At 36.5% G+C, this 26,069-nt stretch overlaps 1 protein-coding gene across 6 annotated transcripts in view; it reads left to right on the top strand.

Moving 5' to 3' along the window:
• The window catches only part of LOC109052120 (echinoderm microtubule-associated protein-like 4), an 86,204-nt gene that overhangs the window by 16,831 nt on the left and 43,304 nt on the right, over positions 1 to 26,069 (top strand). The window contains exon 1 of one of the 6 annotated variants that reach the window (XM_042736324.1): positions 11,095 to 11,683. The exons of 1 other annotated variant lie outside the window; for it this stretch is intronic. In XM_042736324.1, the coding sequence (XP_042592258.1) occupies positions 11,599 to 11,683 (85 nt within the window). In that variant the 5' untranslated portion in view covers positions 11,095 to 11,598. Of the gene's footprint in view, positions 1 to 11,094; positions 11,684 to 26,069 lie in introns of those variants that run through there. 4 more of the 6 variants (XM_042736323.1, XM_042736325.1, XM_042736329.1 and 1 more) reach the window with 4 other exon arrangements.

Here is a 26,069-nt window from a genome sequence, read left to right as displayed (position 1 = left end):
TAAATGATTAAAAACTTTTTGCTGACTAGGTAAAACCTAATGGTAAAACCTAATTAGGAAAACCTATTTAGTTTTTGGGGGCTGAACTGATCCTTCTTTCTTTATCAGTTCTTTATCTAATGTAGTACACACTGAGAGTATGTGATTTTGTATGCAGTGTCTGATTTAAACTTAAGTAGCATAAACAGAATTACAGTAGTTACCTATGATGGAGAGACAAGCAAAGTTCTTGATGTTAGTCTGTCTGATCTGTCACTTGTGCTTTTTGGGAAACTTAATAGGCATTTAAAAAGTGCATTAAAATGATCACAATATTCAAGAGTAATCCTACAGTGCCTCTAAAATCATTTTGATATTGTGAGCTCTTGTTACATGAGGACATTCTTCTCACGGATAGTGAAATGAAATCCGATTAAATATGAGATACCGTTTGGAGAGAGAAAAGAGGAATTGGCAGAGACAGAGCTACTGACAGCAGTTCTCCAGTCAGACGAGTGTCAGCTTGTCAGTAAGTGTCAGGTTTGCAGTTTAAATTTTCCAGCCGCCCTGCAGCGCTCTGGCTACGTGCTTCCTTTGATTTCACTCTTCAAGCTGGCTTTAATACCAAAACTTGACATGCACAGATTGACACAGTTGTGTCCGAACACAATTGTTTTATGCAAGTCTGAAATCTGCAATTTTTTTTCCAGCCATGAGCAAAGATGCTAATTATACGTCTTAAGGTGCAGTCAAAATTTTGGCGCTTTGTTTTCATGACCTTTCAAGGGTTGTTGGTGTTTGTAGTGATTGTTAACGATTAGTATTGTCTTATCTGCCAGTTGCAAACTGGTTCAGCATGAAACTTTGCCCGGATCAATGTACAGCCCTCTAGTGTCATTCAATTACTGCACACCCGATCCATCTGCTATTATTTAACTTATAATGTGGCTTTCATTAGTGCAGGCTATATGAACTGTATCCTACCATCTGTATGCTCTGCTCTGGCACGAGTGCTGTGCGTTTCCTTCATTTAATTTGCGCTGAAGCATGTACGCAGTCACAAAGACGACACTGAGCTCTATGTTTGTGTGTCTGTGAGCAAGAGATGGTGAAGCTGTTCATCAGTATTGGCTGAACAAGAGAATGTTTTTTTTTAACCCTCAGTTGTAGTAGATGATTAACTCTCTCATGTACTAGAAAGAAGGTTCATTCATCACATAACATACTTCCATGTTGCTTTTGCTTCATGCTGTTGACCTCGGTTGTATGGCTGTATTAATTTTAACATTCATCCAATTTTTGGCTTCAAGCAGGTGAGGAAAGTACTTCATAAACAGACTGTAGCAGGCTAATGCTGTCAGTATGTTCTTAGCTACTACAAATATATATTTTTTGGACTTTCAAACTTTCTTTTTTTTTCTTATGTTGGGTCTGAGCTGCCCGAGACCAGACCACTCTCTCCATCCTGATTCAGGGATGTAATGATTTAGGGATGGGGGATATATCGCATGTGATTGTAACACGCATTTCGTCAGTAAAGCCGGTTCCCTGATTACCGCTAAATCGCCATCACCTGCTTTCAAATGGAGCGGCATTTAATAGACAGAGCCGTAGTTCACTGACAAGATACGCAATATAGCGTTCATTATCGCAGATGAATCGCCTTCGATAATGAACGCGATATTGCGTAGCTTGTCAGTGAATCTTATTTATTTATTATATAATCTTATTTATTTATTTACTTATATTTTTTTTTTTTTTTTTGGAGTGGACAGTTTTGAAGTGAGACACTGGATCTCTGGTATCCTTAAGTGAAATTTCTATAAAAAATTTTTTATTTAATTTCTTTTTAAACACAGTGACTGAAGAATTTGAATAAGACATCTGTCTTTTTAAAATCTGCTCAAATTTGGTTAACAGAGTCTCTGAGTATGATGTATTAGGGGGCAGGGGTGCAGGAATCACGGCTCTCTGCATTTCTACTTTAATTAGACAGACGCAATGTGAGCTTTGATGTACAATTTGTGTGGATTGGAGAACGAAGTGTTGTTGCATGTAGATTTGGAATAGCTGCTACTTAAGGCCGTACCTGTTGATATAATGGCTCCAAGCCAAAGCATGTGTTTAAGGTTTTGGAATTGAGAACTTGTTCTTATTTCAAACCAGTTGTTTATTTGAAATACCCAAGCCAAATGGATTCCATGACCGTTTTGTTAATGGTTCTTGAACATCTGCATTCTTTTGTAGATTCAGGTCCAGATACAACGTAATAAAATGCTCTGACAGTGTTTTCTGCACCGGTGCTGAATCTACAGTGCCACTGTTTAACAAATGGTGCAAAAATGATCTAAAATAATAGAATGAAATCAGTAGGTAACACATTTATCTGCTGACTCACAAATAGGTGAAACTTGTGAATTAATCAGTCAAAATGACTCACTGAACCGCAAGTCTTTACTGTTGCTGTTATCTGACTTGTAATTCTATGAATGTTGTCTACCTAAGTTCTTGTAATTAACTTCATATTGTCACGTGAACAACCTGTCAGTAAAGACACACATTCAGTATTTTAAAATGTAATATGTTACTAAACATTGTATTGTTTTTTAGTGTTTGCTTATATATTATATATGTATTATTTACATCTTGTTTAATATAGTTTAATCTAGGACCAATTTTTGGTGCATCCTCACAGTAATAAAAAAAAACCTGCAATGAATTAATATTTTATTTAAAACTTTTAAAAACTTTTTGTAAAGCAGTTTAAAAATTGTTGCTGATTAGCATCTACTTTTGGGAACTGGGAAATGTATTAATTATTTCAAAATAAACAATTTATTTCTAAAGTTATATATTTTATAACTTTTTTTTTTTTTTTTTGCTGGTATTGCTGATTCGCATCCTCTACTTCTGAATTTGATTTATTTGTTTATTTAATTAAAAAAAAATAGTTAAATTGATGAATATATAAGTAAAATGTTATTTATTTATAGTCATTCACTCATTCATTCATTCATTCATTCATTCAGGAGTGATTAAGTTAATTTGGAACCAGAATCATTAATTTTCTTATTGTATCCTTGTGAATATTAACACACATTAGCTATCTAAACAGGGTCATTCCATCGATTTTTACTCTTTTAATAATACAGTTAATTATAAATACTATACCTAACCTTAACTCTTACAGAAAACTTTTGAATATGTAATAAAGCAAACAACAACAACCCTTTATTTAATTTCTTATATTGTTTTTACGAATGAGAACGCCCTCACACACACTAATATCAACACTACAAATGACTGAAGACTAGTACTCATTCACATGAAAAAGACTCTATCCATTCTGATTATCCAAGTTCTCCATGGCTCCTTCCTTTCTGTTGTGTGGGTGTCCTAACTCAGCCTTCCTCTAACAATCTGCGGTTGAAATGAGCTGAAGTTTGAAAGCAATAAAAGGGTTCTGTGGCCAAGTTAAGCAACAAAAAAGCTCCAGACTGCATAGCTGTGTTGTACAATGCCATTTTTGATGGCACCATGTTGCTAGATGTTTATGTGATGCTTTTGTTAGCGTCTCAATCTCAGCTTGAGACAGCCCTCGCACGGACCCTATGATGCATATTACAAAGAAGAATGAAAAAAAAAAAAAAAAACAGCATGATTTACTCTGATTGGCTTGCTTTGTGTAATTTCTGGAAGTCAGAATGCAGCTTTTTGTAAGTTTGCAATATTAGATTTAGATATTTACAGTTACAGAGTCACTTAGTACCAAATAAACAAGATTATTGCAATAAAAATTAAAATCTGTGGTTGGTCACTTTACATTTCGGCACTTTACATTTTGCATGGGCAGTTCTTGACAAAAATAAATGGCGATGTGGACCAGACTTCTTGCTGATTCTCAAAAGTCTGACAATGTGACTAGCTGATGTGGGAGGCATTTCCCTAAACGCTAGTTTGCGTGTGACTGCTGTATGTCGAACATGTCTTGTTTTGTCAGGCTCACCCCATTGTGGTTTCTCTCTGTCTGTATATATCTCTTTTTCTGTCATCCCTTGCTTTGTCTCTGTGTCTGTGTCAGTCCTATAATTCATGGCAGCCATTCTCTCTGTAGTCCGTTTGACCTCAAATGGCCTTATCACTCCGTAGGGGCCAGCTGTGCATATGCATGCATGTGCGTTGGTGTATTTCTGGCCCTCTGTCTTTCTTGTTCTAATTTAGTGAGGCTAAACAAACCACGTTCATCATGGGGAGGAGCGGTGGTGCACTGCATGCTGTAAACGATATTACTGAGCCTCTGAAGCTGAAGTGTGTCTTTTTTTAAGTTAAGATACTTTACTTTTAGATAAATATTAAAGGACTACTATCACTAAGCCAGGCTGATACCCTTAAAACACTAGTGCTTTCAAAACATTGCTCTATTTGTTTAAGCCCAGCACGGCAACACTGTTTGTTTGAGCCCAGCGGGGCTATCTGTTTGTCAGACCAATTGCGGACAAGGAGAGTGTTCAGAAAACTTTTTTTGGAAATTTACATTTACACAATTGCTCTTATGCAAAGATAGACATTTTTTTTTTCAGGTTTGCTTTCTCTGGGAATTGAACCCATGTCCTTGTTGTTAGTGCCACATTTTACTGTTTGAGCTTTAGAAAGAATGCAATTATTGTTTTTGCAATTTCATTCAGTGGTGTAAATGGAGAGAAATTAGACACTTCACCTTTACTTAAAAAAAAAAAAAAAAAAAAAAACATACGAACAACCAAACAAACTACAGCATTTTTTTTTCATCTGCTTACAAATGTAATGCATCATAGCAGCTAGTGATGTGCAAAACTACATTTACTACATCAGTATATAATAGTATATTTTTTAACTCTTTATTTACTTTACATTCCTGTGATCAGAATTTTTTTTAAGGGTATATTCATATAGGATGTGTTCTAACGTTCAAAACCTGACAGATTACAATTGAATGTAATGAAATACAGGGTCTTGATTTATTTGTTTAGACTGTTTTCATGTCTTAACCTGAAGCACATTGCGCAAGATGCTAAAAAAAACATCGCAAAATGGATTTCAGGAGGACGAGTTTAAAGATGCAACTTTCTGAGAGTGTTTCACCGTGCAAGCTGTCCGACAGCTGAAGCAAAGCATGCGGTCACAGGTCATGGGGATTAAAGCACCACTCGAAATATCAGAACTAAAAATAAGAAAAAATCTAAAACTAATCAAGCTCACTAATCAGACTATAAGTCATGGTTTTTCTAGTCTCACAGAACTGGACTTTTAACTATTTGTAAAACATCTAGTCCACTTACAGTATGTGTTACTTATGCTGGCTAAAAATTGCCCACTTAGGAACTCTTAACATGATGTTTAAGGGTGTTTAGGTATCCTCTGATTCGGCCTCTCTAGTGCACTCTAGACCCTGATGTTGACACCTCTGTCTTTCAGCAAGGAGCCAAACTGATCATACAGGTATCAGGGTGCATTACTCTTAAATATTGTGTAAGCCTTAACGGCACTGTTCAGACATGCCCAAATGTGTCACGTCAAAAACCATTAGCCTTATTATGATTTATGCAGGGCAGAGATGGAGAGATATGGAGGAAATTTAAAAATAAGAATGGAGAAGAGGAATAATATTGCAGTAAATCAAATTAGAAATTTTCAGCTTTTGACACTGCAGAATGGATATGCATGTCTTTACCAATTCAAGTGCAAGCTTGCATGATCTGTACCTTCCCACTTTATCACCACTGTTAAAATGAAAAACCTTTGGAAACGTGCCCTTGAAAATGTTTTGTGTGTGTGTGTGTGTGTGTGTGTGTCTGGCCTCAGTGGGTGTCATGAGTCACCAGTAAAGAGTTTTGATTGAAGCACTGAGAATTTCAATGCTTTCACAAGTGTTTCACATTTAGTGCAGAGTTTATTCACTTAAATGCTGTGTCATCACATTTATAGATTCCTGATATTAGTCTCAAATAGCTAGACTATCAACACACAATAAGGTCTCCTTACCAGCTTAGTCATTTTTTCTTGTAAGTTTTATATGTATTGATTGGAACTGCTGATTTGTTGTAAGTTCTTCAGAGTTTTATGTGTGACATGCATCACTTGGTGTTGCATGTGAGGCTGAAAGTGACTCTTTCTTGACTCCACAGAGTGACGTGGTTTATTGGTTTAAGATTTGGGTTGGTACTAACCAGAAGGTTGTAGGTTCAGACCCCCGAGCTTTTTGTGCATGACTCTTAACCTTCTTTTGTTTAAAGCGGACAGTCCCTATAATAAGTGGAGTAATAAATTCATTTTGGATAAAAGTGTCAGCTAAATGACTACTTACTCACTCTCATAAACTGCTGGGGCGTTTGATATTGCTGCAGCAGTGTGTTTTAGTGGTGATGCTGTTTCTGGTAAGGCGTTGGGGTGTTCATGCAGATGCTCTACTGAAAGTATGAAAAGCCCTTCTGCATTCACCCTTTGCACACTCTCTCTTTCCTGTGTGCCACCGACTGCCTTCCTGTCTTCTCTATTTTAGTGTTATGTTTGTGGGACTCTGATGAGTCTCTGTTTCCTTTCTTGAGATGACTGTGTCCATCGCCAGGCCACATGCTGGGACATGGGGAGTGGCACATGCTTTGTGTCTGCAGTAGAGTTATTTTGCAGGTCTCAATCTGGAATTTATGCATTCTGCCAACATGTTTGTATCTATGGTTCAGGCATCTCAGTTGTGTCTAAGTTTAATTTTTGTCAAGAATTGAGCACTTGGGTACATTTATAGACCCAAAAGGTTGGAATTTGCATTCAGATCTGTTAAAATGAAATATTACACCTTTTTCCAGTTTAACACCAGTTATACACCTCAGCACTTATGTTACGTGTCAGCATTTTGAATTAGTGCATCTGCACACCTGTGTATGACAGTTTCAGCTGTGTTAAATTTGCCTTAGGGTCTTACACGCTAACACGCCCAGTTTGACCTGACTCACAAAACGAGTCAATCTACTCTTGAAAAGTAATTTATAGACCAAAAGTGTGCCTTTCATTTCTGAAATGATATGAATAGCTTGAAAACTTCTGGCAAGAACCTACATGTTAATGTATGTAAACTCAATAAGGAAATGTTTCGAAATGAATGACAAATGGATTTGCAGTGGTTGCTTTGCGGTTCGATGCAACAACGGTCGCCTCCGGTGTAAACACAGTGTTACGGACCCAGCATAGCAGAACTGCAATATTTGTATAACAATAAATATGGGTAAAACCTACACATAACACACTCAAACTCACACAAAAGATTTGATGGGAAGAAATTTGCATATTAAGTCTGTCACAAAATTGCGCATTTCATAACACTTTTAGAACAAATGTATCTATTTTACTAATACAAGTATTTGACATCTCATATATATTTAATTTCTGTATGTCTAGTGATGGAAAAAGCTTATGTGCCCAAACATTTTGAATGTACACAAAATAAAGATGTTTTTAAATTAGCTAAAATTTGACTGGGCATTAGGGGGTCAAATTTAAATTAAAATTTCTTAACTTTTCCTGGTTATATCCTTGCTGGTTCAAATATACTATATTACCTTTTGAGTTCAAAAAGACTTTTTGGTATCAAAAAAAAGAGGTAAATCTTTTCACCCCTAAATAAATATCACTTCTTAGGTCTCTGAGGGTGAAATGTTTGCATACATTTTCCATTCACCATGGCAACATTAATTCTTTAATAATGAAGCAATGCTGTATGATCTCAGTAAAGTATGCCAGATTGTGCTGGTCTGCTGCATCATCTAGAACCTAGTGCTTTGCATCCGACTCATGAAAAATCGTATTCAACAATAATGTGGTGGATGTGTTTGTGACATTCCTTTAATGAATATAATTTCACTTTAATGCACAAGCAAATAAACAGCACTTAACAGTCATTCATTTTCAATGAATTGTCTTATAGGATTCTAGCAAACATTGCTGCAAATTTGCAGCTAAAATGCAAATGAACAGTTTGTGCAAGTGGGTAAATATAAAGACTTCCTCAGAAGACAGTTATCTAATTTGTGATTCTGGAAACTGTGGGACTTTACCAACCAGATATAGAAAATGTGCTTCAACAGCTTTGGGCTACAGTGGATATTCTGTGTGTCTGTAGACATACTGCCACTGCTGTGTTAATAGCTGTGTATGAGTTGGCACTGTAATCTCAGTGCTTGACCAAGATTCTCTTACTGAAGTTCAGCTGGTCCAAGAAAAAAAAAAAATAAATAAATAATCATCACTTCACTTTTTAACTTAGCCCTTTTTTATGCATGGATTGTGTTGAAATGAGAAATGTTTATTATAAATATTCTAATTCATTTAATAATAAAAATAGATAGAATAGCACCCAAATTTTACATTTTTGTTTAATAAAAGAAACCTCCATAATTTTCCAGTTCATTATTTGTATTATTCACAGAGCTCTGGACCTTGTAGAGTTTTCAGGGTTTAAACAGAGTTTTCAAGATTTGGAATGTGCTTGAATTTTGAATAACATCTTTGAAAACGCTTGATCATTTTCTTAGAACTTCCAGTATAATAATAAAAAATAAATACATACAATTAAAAATTACTTTTTTCAAAGCTTAAGTGCTGGAAAAGTGCTTGAATTCCACTCTAAAACAGCTGTATGAACCCTGAGTGTTCCAGATCAAGTGCATTTCAAATCAGAAATTCCATTTCACTTGGGATACTGCCATCAATGAAAACTGCCTAATGTAGGTAGTAGGCTAATGAAGCTTAGTAGGTTTTGGAAAAGAGCTAGTGTGTCTTTTTTGATCATTCAGATGTAGGCGTACTCTCTGTTTGTGGTTTGTAATTTAATTGAAAGCTGGAATATGTTTGGCTGAATGCAGATGTTAAGTGTTCAAGTGCATGCATATGTGTGTGAGAGTGGGAGTTTGACAGTCCCTATGATTGGCCTTTGACCTACTTTCTTTTCGTTCCTCGTCTGTAATTGTGTCAGTATGACACTCATATCCCACCGAAAGACAAGGTTTCCACCTCGTATGCTGATTATCTTCTCAGTCTCCTCTCATTCGGTTTATAGGCTTTTTTACGCTGAAGGATTGCGGTGTACGTGGCCACGATATTCTTTCTCTCCTCTGTTCTCCTCTCTCTGGCTCTCCTCCTGGCTTCTAACCAGTCGATTTTTGTTGTTGGTTTTTCTTCCAACTTGGCAGCTGTGTGCTGAAGGAATGCTCTCTCTCACTCGCTCTCCTTCTCATTGTTTTATAGCTCTCCTCAGCGACAGGCTGGCCCCTTCACAAACGCGGGATAATTAAATGTTTCATTATTTTTTAAACAAGGCTGCTATGCTCCACTCCTTCTCCTCAGGTCTAAAATTAATAAACAGTCGTGTTGTTTTTGAACGAGGGCCCGCCAAGGCACACTTACCATTATAACTCACTGAACTCTGAGGGATATAAACTGTAAATATATGAAAAGTACATAAGTTGTATATAAACTAAGACACTAAGACTCGGAATGATGTGCAGGTAATGACTTGAGCTTATAAACACACATGAACAATCATTCACTCACATTGTTTTGCAAAGCATGACGGTCATGGGATGATCATTGGATTACTAGGGCTCATATTTTCTGAAAATAGTTTCTAATACTACAGAATATTATCACTTCATGAAGTCGCTCCATCCTGGCACTTTTGAACTGTTTCATCCATACTAGGATCTGAGACTAGTGGTTGACCAATATGGGGAATTTTGTCAGTTAGATGCTACACCATTATCTTAGCAAAAAGTCTGCTTCTCCTTTCAAAACTAGCCGTATAGGGAGGTTTCTTATTATGAAAATAATATAGCCTACTTCCAGGAATATACTTAATTGCAAACTGACTGTAATGATTTCTGACATATAATTGCATGTTAATTTGTAGTTTACATTTATATTAAATGCAGTTAGCTGAACTAATAAGTGCAATTAGTAACAAGTGGTTAAAAAAAAAAAATTTTTACCCACTTAAGTATAATGCAATTATATCTTTATATGTATTTTTCATAAACAATTGAATATATTAAAACTAAAATATAACTACTTTAATGTCATACCTAATGAAACGTAATGTATTAAATACATTGCAATTAAACCTTTGTAATGATAAAGATGTGATTTATTACATTAAAAAATAATAACTGAATATAATATTGAATAACACACTACAGTTAAAATTATAATGAAGTACTTTACATGTGCTTTAGCAGAACATTAGTTAACACATCAAAAAATAGGTGTACTTGTTTAAAGCACAACAATTTTTTTTAAAACAATGGTTTAAAATGTACTTTAAAATAAAACGTAGAATTTTGTCATTATTACAAACTACACTTTTTAAAAGTGTACTTTAGTTTGTTTAAAAAATAATAATAATAAGTGCATTGTAAGGATACTTAAGAGGTCTTTTGTTTCATTAATATTATATTATAGTATAAGGTATTTTTTTTTAAACATACTTTTTGGATTTGAAATACACTACAAGCTTACATTCAATACAATAACATACTAATTTTCACAAGGGTGCTCAGGGTAGTTGCTTGTGAAGGGTTTGTGGTTCCATCAGCCAATCAGCTTTGTCATGATTCTATTTTTGTTCAGTAATTAGTCACACTTTGTCTGGAACAAAGTTCGGTAACACTCTATTTTAAAGTGTCCATTACACTTGTTTCATGTACTTACCGTTATAATAACAATAAATTATGCATACATGCAAGTAACCCTAAACCAAACCCTAATCCTAACCCTAACCATATCGTAAGTACATGTAGTCAATTAATATTACTCAGTACTTAAATGTATAATTACACTGTAACAAGGACACCTCTAAATAAAGTACAACCCAAATTTTTAATGAGCAAAGATGGCAGTATGTTGGTTGTGTACTTCTGAGGCCACATGCACCAGCCTAGCAACTGCCATTGAGCCTATCACTATTTCTACTCTTGCATACTATATGCAGGATGCTTGAGTTGTGAAATACAGTCTGTGTCAACCGGAATAGCCCCAGCTATCATATGTAATTGCAATTTACAGTTTTGTTTTGCATCTTGATGTCTTAAATCATGTGATGTGACAAATATTTCACTTCCAGCAGCCAGTGCGTGGTCATTTGAACGAGGGTTGCAGAGCTGTTGTAATTTGCTGTAGTGTGCTTGGCCAGTTTCTGAAAGCTTTGACATCCTCCACGTGGTCTCCTCCCCTCTCCTGGTGCTCCCTTCCCCCGTCCCAGCGCACAGTAAAACAACATACACTGTGTGTGTGGCTTCGTCGGAACGGCAGAGGTTAAAGACGTGCAAGCTTTAGCCACTCCCTTAGCCATCAAAGATTTTCTTTTTTTATCCTTTTATCTCCTCCTCCTCTAGTTTCCCTTGTTCTCTCTCACCCTCGCGCTCACTCGCTCACCCTGGCTTTTGTGTGAGCGGACATATGTGTGCAGCACCATCCAGGAAAGAAAGAATGTGTGTGTGAGACAGAGAAAGAACGACACAGACTGCAAAGAGACAGACAGACAAGAAAGGAGAACACGAGGAGAAGCGTACAAGCAGCGGTGAAGATTGCAGACGTATGCGCGAGTGGAGAATGGAAGACAGTACGACAGGTTTAGCTCCAGTGTGCAACTCTACGGCCACGCTGAACCACCACTGCACCGGTAAAGCAGCGCTGCGGGATTGTGGGGAGGGCTGTGTGTGTGTGAGACTGATGCATGCATGTCTGTGTGTGTGTGTGTGTGCGCAGTGTATTAGTGTGAGTCTTCCTTTTTGTCATTTGGAGGTTCCCTTCTGCACACCACACAGAGAGGAAGTATGTGTAACGCTCTAACCTCACTACATTGATGCAACTCAGCCATTTATATGTGTGTTTAGTGAGTAAAGCAGTTTATTTGAATGCCGGTCACCACACCGATTGAGAGCTTTGTGTGGTTATAGTCTTAGAAATAAAGGTTTTTATTGGCCTCAATGATTCCACAAAGAACCTTTACCATCCATGGAACCTTTTCATTGCACAAAAGGTTATTTACAGTGGAAAAAAGGTTCTTGAGATTATTAAAATATTCTTCACACTAAGAAAAAAAATGGTTCTTTTAAGAACTGTTCACTGAAAGGTTCTTTAGGGAACCAAAACTGGTTCTTCTATGGCATCACTGTGAAAACCCCCTTTTGGAATCTTTATTTTTAAGAATGTACTGTAGTTGTAAACCATAATTTATTATTTATGTTGGCTTAACAAACTTGGCATAGATTTTCTGCCAAAATACTAATTTGCTATATCTTTTCTAACTCATTTAAATTTTCACACAGCAGACGAATACTGTAGACTTAAATTGACGTTTTCTCACTGTTTAAACTCAATGCAACAAACTTAGCACAGAACTTTATGCTGTTGAGTTATTATGCTTTCTTTTTTTCAAACCATTAAACTTGCACATTTACTTAGTGTTAGCAGATCCTTGGACTTTTGTTGAGGAAATAGGTACACTGGAGGATTTCTCATTTAAGATTTTTGTTAGAAATGAAATGTGTTGAATGTTGAAAACAGTGTTCTAAGTTTAAATTAGTGATTCATATTTAGAGCTGTCTGTTTCAGTTTGGTGTGAAATTTCACGTTTATACTATAATTTAAAAGTTTGGGGTCAGTAAGATTTTATTCAGCAAGGACACTTTCAATTGAACAAAAGTGACATTAAATACATTTATAATGTTACAAAAGATTTCTATTTGAAGTAAATGTATTACAGTTTCCACAAAAAATTAAGAAGCATGACTGTTTTTTACAGTGATACTGAACAGAGATGTTTCTTAAGCAGTAAATGAGCATATTAGAATGCTTTCTGAAGGATCATGTGACAATGAGAATTCAGCTTAGCATCACATGAATAAATTCAAGTGGAAAAAGTTATGTTAAATGGTTTTTTTGGTCAAATAAATGTAGCGTTAGAGAGCATAGGAGACTTCTTTCAAAAACACCAACAACTTTTACTGACCCCAAACTTTTGAGTTTTCAGTGTACATCATGTCTGTGAACTGAATAAGATCTAGTAACTATGGCGGCATATATTCTGTATATTTGCTTAAAAATATTTAAGCAAATATGAGGTAGTTCTGCCTCAAACCATCAGATTCATTCACACAGTAAAGCGGCTAAACACTGTTAAAGACTGTTAAAATGTTTCTCTGCAAGAATAAATATTTCTGTCTGTCTATCTCTCTCTCTCTCTGTCTGTCTTTTTCTCTTCTGTCTGTACGGTCTAAATAACCTACAATCCTCAAGGATTTTAAAACATTTTTGAACTTCTAGATAAGGCTTTCTCAAGTCAGCGTTCAAGGATTATCTTGACAAACTGTCTTTTTCTAAGGTTTTTTTTTTCTTTTTTTTGCGTGCAGGTGTGTAGATGCTTCTATGTGTCTTGTGGGTTTTTATTGGGATGCCATGTCTGTACAGTCTGTTTGTGGTGTCTCATTTATGGTGAACTGGCTTGGGGCAAATCTCTTTGTAAAAGTGTGTGTTAAAGTGTCTGTGTGACCAGTTAGGGTCAGAGTAGTACTACTGAGGATGTGAAACAGAAGTACTCAGGTTCAGTGGCTCAATGTGGGCAGAATACTGCCTCTGGTCAGGGTGTTTCTTCCTTTCATTGTAATAAATGCTGGTTAAGAAACAATAAAAAAAGTGAACGATTAACTAGTGTGTGTGTGTGTGTGTGTGTGTGTGTGTGTGTGTGTATGTGTGTGTGTGTGTGTTTTCGTGCACACCATTTGTGAATCTACCTGTAGTATGTGCTCAGCTGGTGTTCGGATTGTGTTTGTCTTCTTGCAGATGGTACACAAGTTTTTCTGTTTACTTCCTTCTCCGTCTCACTTTTCCTTCGTTTTTTCTTTTCTCATCTTCTTTAATGAAAGCTGAAGTGTGTGATAATTAAAAAAAAAATGGTAAAACACTTTCTCCCATCTGGGTTTGTATGCAGAGACAAATGTAAGTAAACCATTACAGGTTTATTTCCTCTAAGTGTAAACACTGTGTCTCTGTGGCGCTTTCAAAACATTGCTCTGTTTGTTTAAGCATCCAGACCAGCCCCGCACAGCAACATAGGTTCGACCAATAGCGTGAGTGTAGGATTTGTCTGACCAATGGTAGATGATGGAAACCTGTTTGAAAACATTATTTTTGCAGTTCTGTTAGTGCTGCAGAAAATACTTTTTTAAGGAAATGAAAAAAGGGAAAATGAAACAATGTTGCATGACAGCCGCGTTCAGTTTTTAATTGTGGCTTCTGTTCTTTACTGAACTAAATGATTTGTATTACTATATAAAAAATCTAAACGACAGTGGGGGTTGGTGCCGTGGTGGGCAAGTGATGTAACCAGTGTTGCGGTTTAACAGCGTTATCACCGTCAGCACCGTCTATCGCGGCAAGCCTAGTACAAATCATCACATGCATATCGTGATGACTTAAAATAACTGAATAATTGCTAAATGCTGATTTTAATACTTCAAAAAGTTATGAAAAGTCAAAGTTTAAATTCAACAAAAATTTCAGAGAAGTCTGGTCATGCAGCTGTGTAAATATAAATTAAATTGATTATTTCATGACTAAATAAACAAACAAACTTTACTTGCAGCATTTTTGTACTATTTTTAACAAATGAGGACATCCCCACAATGAGGTTTCATCAGACTACAAATTTGTCCTTAAAATATGGTTAGGTAGCTACACGCGTACACACACACACACACACACACTCTCACACACACACACACACACATACACACACACACACACACACACACGCAGATTCTATTACAACCGTCTGTTTGTATTTGGCGCTGGAGTTGAAGTACGTTAGGCGAGATTCCAGCTGAGAGAATCTCTCAGACAACTTTCACAGATGGACAACTGCTGTCTGCTGTGTGTGTGTTTGTGTAGGACGTGTTAGTGTGTTTTAAGTTTATCTAGCAGTCAGAGGTTAGTTTGAAATTGTGCAATAGATATCTAAACTTTGTGAACGTGTGAATAGAAACTTCTTGCGTTTGCCTGGACGCCTGCACAGATATAAATAACTAGAAATATATGTCTATCATGAGGAAATCATCTTTGGATGCTAACAAAATATCACCAAAAATCTACCATGGTATTGCCACTAGGTTTTGGGCCACAGCACCATGTATTTTTGCACATCCATTCCATAGATGGTGATTCTGAAGCTTTCTTTGAAGGACTTTGGAGTATGTGGCATTATGAATATGGTATTACCATCTTATACTATGATAGTGATTTGATACTGCCTGATTATTTGCTGATAAAATGCTGATAGTGATATCTTGAGGTCAGGGTGTCTGAAGGCCAGTGTAGTAGTGATATTAGAATTAAAAAGTTTAGTGACAGCAAATAGGATGATGTATACCTGTTAAGTAACACAGGCTAAATCGATGTGTGGTGGTTTATAGAACGGATGTGGCATTCTCTGTGCAACTCTGTGATAATCCTGCTCATCCATTAGCGAACGGGCCGCTGCGTAACCCTGTCTCTACACTTGCTCGGTGCACATAGTTGGCCCGGCTGCACAAACTAATGTCTTTAAACAAACATGTCACCACACGCATTAAACAATTTAAAGCCGCTGCGAGGCAGTAGGTTGGAATCTGCAGCGCAATAATTAGCACTTCATGCAGACAAACATTTTATTATTTCCGTGCACAGACCTTCATTATTGGGCACATTTTGGCTGTGTTTACAATGGAATACTGTGTGCTGAATACGGCACAGTGTGCACTGTACACTGCCTAATATTCTTTTTTAATACTAAGTGTAACAGTAATTATGCAGAATTGTTCAGGTGTTTTTTTTTAAAGAAAATGTGAACAGTACTATGCCATGCCGGAGTCACAAATGACGTCATGATGCATGTTTAAATCAGTGAGTCACAACCATTTATTATTTAGAAAATTAAAAATAATAATTAATAATAAAAAAATACATTTACATTTAAAAAAAATACATTTAAAATGTAAAATTTTAATTAAAAATTATATTAATACTAATACTAATTTTGTTGCAGGCAGAACAAATAATAAGTCAGAGAAAATGTTTTTACTGCAGGTCATTTGTTACACTTTAGATTGAAGGTCAAGTTGAGCATATTCTTGTAAATTTCACAAAGTTACAAAGAAACAGCAAATAACACATTGAATTTTAAATGTTACATTTTGAAGTAGAAAGAATAAAATCATATTTTCTTGCAAAACATACCCTAGTAATCTTGGATGGCCTATTTGCTGTCAAATAATTTACAACTTGGGGGAACAACACATTTTTTATAATGTGTATATAATTATGTACAGCAGAAATTTTAAGACAAGTATATTAGTATTCGGGATGTGAGATAAGGGCTTAAAATATATCACAATATTTCTGGTATTGCGATAATGATATAAATGATGATAATTCAGGGAATCTTGTTTCTTTAGAGAAAAGTATTGTCTTTCCCATTTTTACCTAAAATAGGGTGTTGTGAGCATTACTGAGTACACATGTAATGTAATGTAATGTAATCACTGTTTAATTCATCCTGGAAGCCGGAGGGCGCCCTTGCGCAGAAACTCCACATGCATAGCAGAAGTAATACTACTGACAATGCTCCAGGAAATCCCTAATATGGACAAAAGTATCCAGTTATCGCTGAATAAAACTCACAATGGAGATAGAGAAATTTTTTAATTAATTAAACTTTAAGACAATAAACATATGATTGCACAACATATATGGTTTATCTGTGTGCTTCAAGCAATCTTGTGTATTTTTTTTATAAGGAAAGTATATTTATAATGCATTGCTAATCGACATAGCCTTTATCACTGTATATAATACTATCATTCTGTAATACGAAACAACGTCTGGTCACAAAAATTTTTTCAAACACTCAACTGTTAAGTTAATTTGGAGAAAAATGATATCTTTGTTGGACAATAGGTTTGTAAACATGCACATACACATTCAAAACTGCATCAATAACATACCAAACCAGTACAATAATTCAGAACGATTTTTTTGTGCACCGTACAGCCCTAAACAAACCACATACATACCTTACAAGAAGCCCCCCATCAAACTAAAAAACACAAATAAGATTCACATCCACCTTCCGCGATGTCGCACACAGAAATATGTCAACAACTAGACATTATGGTTATCGCGGGAAGACTAATACTTATCGTGGGGAAATTTTTACTGGTATATTGGAAACGATAAGATAACGCCCTCCCCTAATTAGTATACTATTTAGACCCAACCAATGTTTTAACTTTAAAATTACTTCTGGATTGTTAGTTACACGGAAGTGATATAAGATCAAGTTAAGCAAATTGAACTGTGGAATACAGTATAACATTACAGAGTTTACTGCTATCTGGGTATTGCATACAGTAAGTTGCATAGAATGCTTAGTAAAATGCTTACTGCAAAAATGTTGTAATATGGTAGTACAGTAGTTGTTCCAAACAGCCAGTGGTTAATTGGTGGATATCTGTGCTCCCTTTGTATGCTGTGGATTAGTTTAACAACTAAGTTTTACAGTCTGTTCTGTCTTTTGAACATCAGCGCAGCTCAGTCTGTCCATAATCTAAAAAGAAGAAAGGTGGTGAAAATGCATGTCACAACATTGCTCTGTACCACTTATTATCTAATCTCACATGGGCCCCACAGATGTGTGAGGGCGTGTGTGTGGTTTTGTGTGAGGAAGAGTATGTGTGTATCTTGTGTGTCAAGCCCCAGGACATTAAAATGAATCATTAACATGAAGCTTCAGTGCTGTGTAGTTAATCGTGTCTGTTACATGCCTGCTGGTCTGCTGAAGGCAGAGGAATCTCATTCATAAAGCTGCACTGAACCATAGGGCTGTGACGGTCGCCGTGACAACCGTGTCACCGCGGTGGTCGGTTGTCACCACGGTTGTCTACTGCCACCGGTGGTAGTGCATGTGATGTCACGCACTCTACGCACACTTGTTTTGTATACAAGTGTAATAACAGCAATAACTGCAAATTGTTTTATTTAGACTATAAGTCTATGGTAATTTACAAATTACCTCAAACGCCATACACAGCGTTTCCTTTAGATTGGCAGGTTTGAGTGCAGGAAAATATAGTTTATGCATTCAGCGAATTGATTTTGTGTTGGGCGATGGACCTTGTTGGGAAACCAAATAATACATCCCCAATCTGGTGCCATCTCCATTCATGTCACCCATCTGCGTTTGTCTTCCAGTTCCCGTGATCACAAACGCCTGGCTGGTCAGGTTTGGTGAGGCTTTCTCCAAACTGGCCAAATACAAACGAGACAGTGATAAATGAAAGATGTGACAAGAGTGCATGCAGATGAGAAGACTTAAAGCAGAATTTACACTTTTGCCTGGCTCCGCTTAGCGAGCCTCCACTGACTGCGCGCGCACCTTCCCAAATGGACGAGGCTTTTTTCAGTGAACCGTGTCTACACCGGATGCGACACCGCGTCGCAACATGTTTGTCTAGTGTCTACACAGGACATTTGAAGTCTGTGTCTGTACCTCATACATAGGACGAGGCAGTTTACTGTCGGGGATTTGCCATGTGTCGTGCCACATACAGTGTAGCAGAATTGATTGATTATAATGGGTTAGTTGTGTCGCGCCACGCAGCTTGCGTCCTGTAGACAGGGTGTATTTAACTTTCTTATATAGGCTACTTTCTTGTTTAACTATTATTTGTTTGATATTTATTTTAGTGTTTTGCAGGCTGCGTATGCATATGTATATCAACACCGCTCCACTGGCGGTAGTTGGTCCATTACCACCGCGGTGGTAAAAATCTGCCACCGTCACAGCCCCTACTGAACCACTCTCACTGCACCTTATTGCAGTCTTAATATTCTGTTAAGTTGTTGTCTCATCTTTTATGACTTTCTTCACAAAATCACAACAGGAGTTTTTTTTTTTTTGAATATAATGAATGCCTTTCATACATTTTCATTGTACATTTGATGTAGCTGAAGTATGCTAATGTTTTTCTAACATGTTGTTTATCAAAGAATCCTGAAAAATATTGGATAAAAATATTTATATAAATATAAACTATTGGGAAAAAAGAAAAAAATTAAAAAAGCAGCATGACAGTTTTCATCACTGATAATCATAAACATGTTTCTTGAGCAGCAAATCAGCAATGATTTCTGAAGGATCATGTGACACTGAAGACTGGAGTAATGTTGCTGAAAATTCAGCTTTGACTCACAGGAATAAATTACATTTTAAAATATATGAAAATAGGAAAGTTATTTTAAATTGTAAAATTATTTCATAGTATTACTGTTTTACTGTATTGTTGATCAAATACTGTAAATGCATCTTTGGTGAGTGAAACATGAAAACTTCAGAATTTTGTATGGTAGTGCATCAAAATATATATTATAATTTTTATATTTTACTTATTAAAATTATTTATATGGTTAAACATTCAAAATATATTAAATATATGTATTTGGAATGGCATGGCAATATTCTATCAGAGAGGCAATCTTTAGACAAACTAGACTAATATTATTAAATTTAAGAAAATGTACAAATTAAAGTCTATTTAAATAAAATCAAGGCATGTTTTTCACACTTTCCACTACTTCCACTATCTATATATATATATGTGTGTGTGTGTGTGTATTAAACAATACATAGAATTATGCAGCAATATTTAGCTAAATATCTATCTTTATCATGTTAATAGTTAAATATACACTGAGAAATGTATTAAATGTATTAATTTTTGAGATGCAAATGAATTGCTGAATCTGAGTTTTTAATTGCTGCATTCAAACAGACAGTTTGAGGTTATTCAAGTAAAACTTGCAGGCTAAATAAAAAGCAGAGTATATGAACCATTGTATTGGCAGCAAAGTAATTGTAAAGATGGTGAATAAAGCTCTACTGAACAGTCTAGTGTGGAAGCTCATAACCTTGAGATGAGGACAGAGCACAAGCCTCTTCCTCCCTAGAGTCTCTATATGCAAATGAGCTTCCATGTCTGTGACACGTGTATGAGTATGTAATCCCCTGTTGTGTGGATATGGTGAATTATAATGGTTAATTCATATTGCTTGCATGCAAAAATGATACCCAGTCCCAAGAGGCTGTCTGTAGCTGTGTGTGAGCGAGTCTGTGTCACTGGTACTTTTACAGAAGGACTATAACCCTACAAAAGTGTCATGGCATTTCATAAATAGAGTTGTTGTCTTTTTGCCATGGGCAAATAAATAAGCATCCTCAGGAGGTAGCTTTATAGCGATGATTTTTAAAAGGGCAAACACCACTCATTTTTCTTCAGAAATGTTAAATATCTAGTTAGTAATATGAATATCTCCTGTTAGCATAAGTTTCGGGTTCCTGTTAGCATAAGCTGTGTAGTGAGAATCTTCGCGTGTTAACCGAGAGTTAAGAGGTGCATCACTGCTTGAAAGCAGAGTGTCAGTTTATTTCAGAATTTTCACTCTCATCTCCCACATCTTTGAGGTCACTTCCTGTATGAGCTCACCTCCGCAAAATGACTCAAAGCAGTATTACAGAGGCCTTGCACAGCTTCCCTTTTGTGGCTTCCCTGCCTTTCACAGTCACATGTTGAGCATTTACCATAGTACTGCAAATGCAAAAATATAAAAACCATGGTATTATCACGGTCCTTTTTTTAAAATAAAGGTTGGACCATGGTATTGCAAAGTGTATTTTCAGAGGTACTACTTAGTTACTTTTAACATTACTATGCTTAAAAAAAGGGTGTGGTAATGCTGTGTTTTTGGACTGTTTTTTAATGATTTGTGTGATCTCTGACATAGTACTACAGTGTACTACATAGTACCATAGTACTACAAAGACTTTTATTTATTTATTTTATACAGTGAGTGCATTATCTATGAAAAAACTAGGTATTAACCTAGAATCTACCCATAAACCTAGCCTTAACTCAACCTTATTTCACTCAGTACTTTCCTGAGGAAGTACAATGTAAGTGTGTGTGTGTGTGTGTAAAATAAAGTGCAACCAAAAACATGATAATATCATAGTACGATATCCAAAGAAAGGGTGTTACAATGGTACTGTGTACAAAAATAACATGGTACGTGTCTAATAAAACAATAATTCCATAGTACTTTTTGCAAGCCTTCAGTTCCATTTAATTATGGAATGCATGTGTGAGAGTATAATAACCCTACTTCAGTTAAATGTTTTGTTCTCTAAACCATATAAGACTCTCACACACACATAACCAGTTCAGACATGTGCAGCCTTGTGCTCTACTCCAGTTTACAAGTGTGCCGAGTGTTTTAATGATCTCCTAACCCTGGCAGCGTGACTTGATTATTTTCCTTGCCAGGTACACAAGAGACATCTCTGCTGCTTCATGAAGGTCAAGTTCAACCCAGTTTTGTGTGCAGCCAGTCAATGCTTCCGTCTATCCCTTATCTTGTACTCCGGAAGCTCACAGCTAAACACCACGACAGATTATCAGAGCTGTCTGTTAACAAGAAGTGTTGCAAATGATGAACATTAACAAGACACATCAATCAATGCTAGCGAATGTTGTGTTTGTGTGCAACTAGAGCCTGAATACAGTTGATTGCACCATGGGTCTTATCTCAGCTGTGAATCTGCCATCTAATCCTGAGGACTTCCTCCATAGACCTCCAGTCAAAATGAAGCATGCCAAAAACAAGTCTTATGAGCATGCAGTCTGGCCACATGCTATGGGATTGTCCCACACCGAGTCTAGTATCTCGCTGGAGTTGTGCGTATGAGCGTATGTTGGGCTCTGGTCCGAGTCTGGGAGGTTTGCATATCTTCTATGCAAGATAAATAAGTTGCATGCTGAGGTGATGTGTATTAGGTTGGAGGTGTGTGTGCATTTAGGTGTACGTGCTGAAGGGGTGGGGGAGAAAACTAAGGAATGTGACGAGCTATTGTGAAATATGACATGTGCGTAGGCCTTCCTTCCTCTTAGCCCACAAGGAATCATGGGTAGAAATGTGAAAGAAGCCAAGTTTATACTCATTTTAGGTGTACACCATTCTGGAGAAACATCACACCATTGATATATTTGGTGGAGGTTACCTGGGGATACTCCGTCACCTTTCAACCCTGCCTTTCTCTTTCTATTTAGCTTGCTCCCTCTGCCCTTGGTTTTTCCGTATGCACTGCCAGTATCAAACAACCTCCCAAAGCGATTTCCTCTCAAAGAAATGCATTGTATTATAAACGTTTGCCCTCTCCATGTTTCCGTGGTCTGCTGAGATAAGACAGTTTGAGAGGAAGGACCTGCAGACAGGGAGGAAACCATGGGCAGAGAAAGCAAATTAAATATTGCAGCCGTTTTGCAGCCCTCCAGAGATTGGATTTTATTGGCTATTTCCTGCAACCTTGAGATGTTTGTTTCTTGGTCAATTTTTGACTAAGATAAATAGGGATGTAACAATTAACTGCAAGCCAGTTGAAAATCGATTCAAAATATGTGACGATTCAAATCAGTTGAGATGCTAAACAAATTGCGATTCAATTAGGGATAGGAATTTATTTGAATGCATGTCTGAGGGGGAACTTACTGTCTTTAGAAAAGTTTAAATGGTATTTTTTCTCTTTTTATCTTGCCTCTGTACAATGCATATTAAAGTTCATAAGTGGAGCGCTGCTTTGTTTACAGTGGAAACCAAGGAAATGCTTTAAGTGCCACCTGCTGGCAGAGAGTGAATCTGTGTCTCCTTCAGCTCATCATCTGTTTGTTTCATGCAGATATTTTTTATGCATAGTTTCACAAAACTAAAGTCAATCCATTCTGTTTTTGCTTCAAATTTAGATTTTTTTTAAAAACTGCTCATGTTGCATGTATGCAGCATCTTTGCTTGGATTATGATTAAAATGCAGTGGTTGCCTCTCATTTTAAATGGAAAGAGCACAGACAAAGCCTTATTTTATTTAATATGAAGAGATTTATTTTATTTGTGTTATTTATTTGATTTGGAGCTTGTTTTAAAATTTCAAATAAACTTTTATAATTTACATTTACATTATATTCACATTTTGTTATTTAGCAGACACTTTTATCCAAAGCGATTTACAAATGAGGACAATAGAAGCAATCAAAATCAACAAAAGAGCCATAATATGCAAGTGCTATCTTAGTATATTATTATAGTGTTATATTTAAATTTCACAAAGAAATGTGCACCATTTCGTCTAAGCAATAATAAAAGGACACATTTAATTTAATTTGTCTTAAATCTCATTTTGTAAAAAACAAACAAACAAAAAATTTTGAATCGAATTGTGAGTTGAGTGAATCGTTACATCCCTAAAGATAAACATTTGAGCAATGTTGGTGTGTATGGACTTGTGTCTGGTGTAGCCTTTTGTGGTCACTTGGGAATGTTTACTTGTGTTCAGGTTCCTTAGTTCACCAACTCTTGTTTTATTCATTGAAGGATAATGTGCATCATATCATCAAAAGTTTGGTGGATTTTTACAGGAAAAAATGCTCTGTTCTCTGTTAGGGCTGTGCAATTAATCACATGCGATTGTCATACGCATCTCGTCAGTAAAGCCGGTTGCGTTAATAATGGTAAATCTCCATCACCTGCTTTCAGAGCCATACTTCACTGACAATTAGGTCGATTTTCATGCGATTATGAATGTGATATTGCAAAGCTTGTCAGTGATCTATGGCTCTGTGTATTAAATACCGCTCTATCTGAAAGCAAGTGATGGAGATTTACTACTAATCACGGAACCGGATTACTGACGAGACATATATGTGTGTGTGTATATATATATATATATATATATATATATATATATATATATATATATATATATATATATATATATATATTTATGTATATGTGCAAATTAATTTTCTGCCAGCAGGGGGCGCTTTAAGTGCGGGAGAGATACAGGATTCTCCGGTAACGGCTGCAAAACAGCGCTGAGCTCACAAACGCTGCCTTATCAAGCATTACAAGCAAAATGAAATGAAAATGAAATACAGTCGGTTTCCTTCTGAAATACAGTGATATAAAAACACCCGCATCGGTTTTTGATTTTGAAACGTGCAGTGCTCATGTTTATTCAATGAAGTCAAAGCCTTTTGGAAAATCTATTTGTGGCGGTCAGTTTAGATATTGTAATAAATCAATGTGTGGAAACCCTGGGTTGCCGTGAATACCTTTAAATTGACACTGGTTTTACTCAAATGAAATGGTAAAACGCTTGTGAAGTGACTCAGAACAGTTCTGGTGGTGATGTTTATGTATTTATGTCCTCATTGAGACGGCAGATGCTGAAATTACTGCAAGCGTCACGTGCTTCAGTCTATGTAGTAAACAAACCCGCACATCTCTGCCATTCATTCATTCATTCACACAGAGACGCGCAGAACATGCAGTATTCATATTTCAACCAACTTAACTTAACAGGCTTAACATTTACAGATACTGGTCCATATGGAGATTTTATTTGATTAATTAATGCTAACTCTGACAAATTCCGTGACTGTCCATATTAAAATGTAAGTTTCATTTTCACGACTGGATTTTGAGATTCCGTCCACATTTTCTGCTTTGCGGAAATCATAGCGCTGTATGCGTCAAGAACCGGGTTGACCGGGTACTCGGTACCACCGGTAACGTTACTTAAAGAAACCTGGTACCGTGACATTTTTATTTTTTTAGTACCGACTTGGTACCGAAATACTGGGTCTTTTGACAACACTATCCGATTGTATTCATCTGAAAGAAGAAAGTTATATACACCTAGGATGGCTTGAGGGTGAGTAAATCATGGGGTAATTTTTATTATTTTCCTACTTTGTAGCATTCGATTTGCATTGCCAATCCTGTGAAGGAGCTACTCCATATTAGTGCCTCAGGTTTGATCTTCTGCAGAAGAATTCGTCAAACTATAAGCGCTATGTTTGGCTGCTTTGCCTCAGAAAGAGCATAACTTATAGAAAGCCTTGGTGGTCACACTGTTTGTCACACTTTGTGATCTGATGTAGATCTGAAGAGAGGAATTCACTAATAATTCTGCGACCTGATTACATTGTTTATTTGCACATACTATCTTCTTCAATCTAGCATCACTAAAGGAAATGCATATGCAGGTAATGTTATGAACATAACCACAAAAGTATTGCCCAATCATTTAATAAATTACTGCTGCCGTGATCGATCAAAAGCACATAATTTTAATATCAAATTCAGTTTTACCCCCAGCTTCTTATGGGTGATATAACATCAGATATTCACCCCTGATTATTCTTTGAAATGCTGCCATAATCTGGCCTTCAGATGTCAAGACTTTAAAAAAGAAATAAAGCAAACAGCACAGCTATGAAGGTGATTCATTTTTAATGGTAGTATTCGTGATTCACCAAGGCAGGAATGAGAGGTTTGATATGCCACTCTGACAGACTAAGTATCGATCAGTAGTTTTGCACTCGCTTGGCGTCTCTGACTCATGACAGGCAGTGGCTTAGACGGCTTCAGGAGGTTGAATGAGGTTGAATCGTTTCGCTCTCCATTGCCGGAGTTGCCAGATTGGACCGATTGATCTTTGTGCTAACAGCAAACTGTAAAGTGGGTTAGCTCAGCTGTTGGCCTAGTATCTAGCTAATGTACTTGGCTTCATGTCTAATAATGGACTCTGGGTTAGAGTGCACAGAGGGTCCCTTTGTTGGCTTGTTTGACGTGTTTTGTTTGGGTATTTACCCACTGACTTTCTGTTAGTAGGTTGTGGGTTGGTCTGTGTGAGTGTGTGCCAGGGCATTCCTGAACCTCCTCTCTGTCTCCACACGGAGCTCCGCAGTGACCCAAAGACTGCAGACACCCTTATCATTAGCGCTATATATGAAATTTGCTGATTTTTCAAAGCTGGATGTGCGGTGTGGTAATAAGCTTCTTGTATTTGTGCCCATGTGTTTTGTTTGTGAATTCTGTGTGGGTGAGAGTGTGAGTACTTCCAGTGATTTATTAGTGGTGTA

The sequence above is a fragment of the Cyprinus carpio genome, chromosome B13, assembly GCF_018340385.1.
Source record: "Cyprinus carpio isolate SPL01 chromosome B13, ASM1834038v1, whole genome shotgun sequence".
In the NCBI taxonomy this organism is placed as follows: domain Eukaryota; kingdom Metazoa; phylum Chordata; class Actinopteri; order Cypriniformes; family Cyprinidae; genus Cyprinus; species Cyprinus carpio.
Note: the sequence above shows the minus strand (reverse complement) of the source record. Positions and strands in the feature narration are given on the sequence as shown.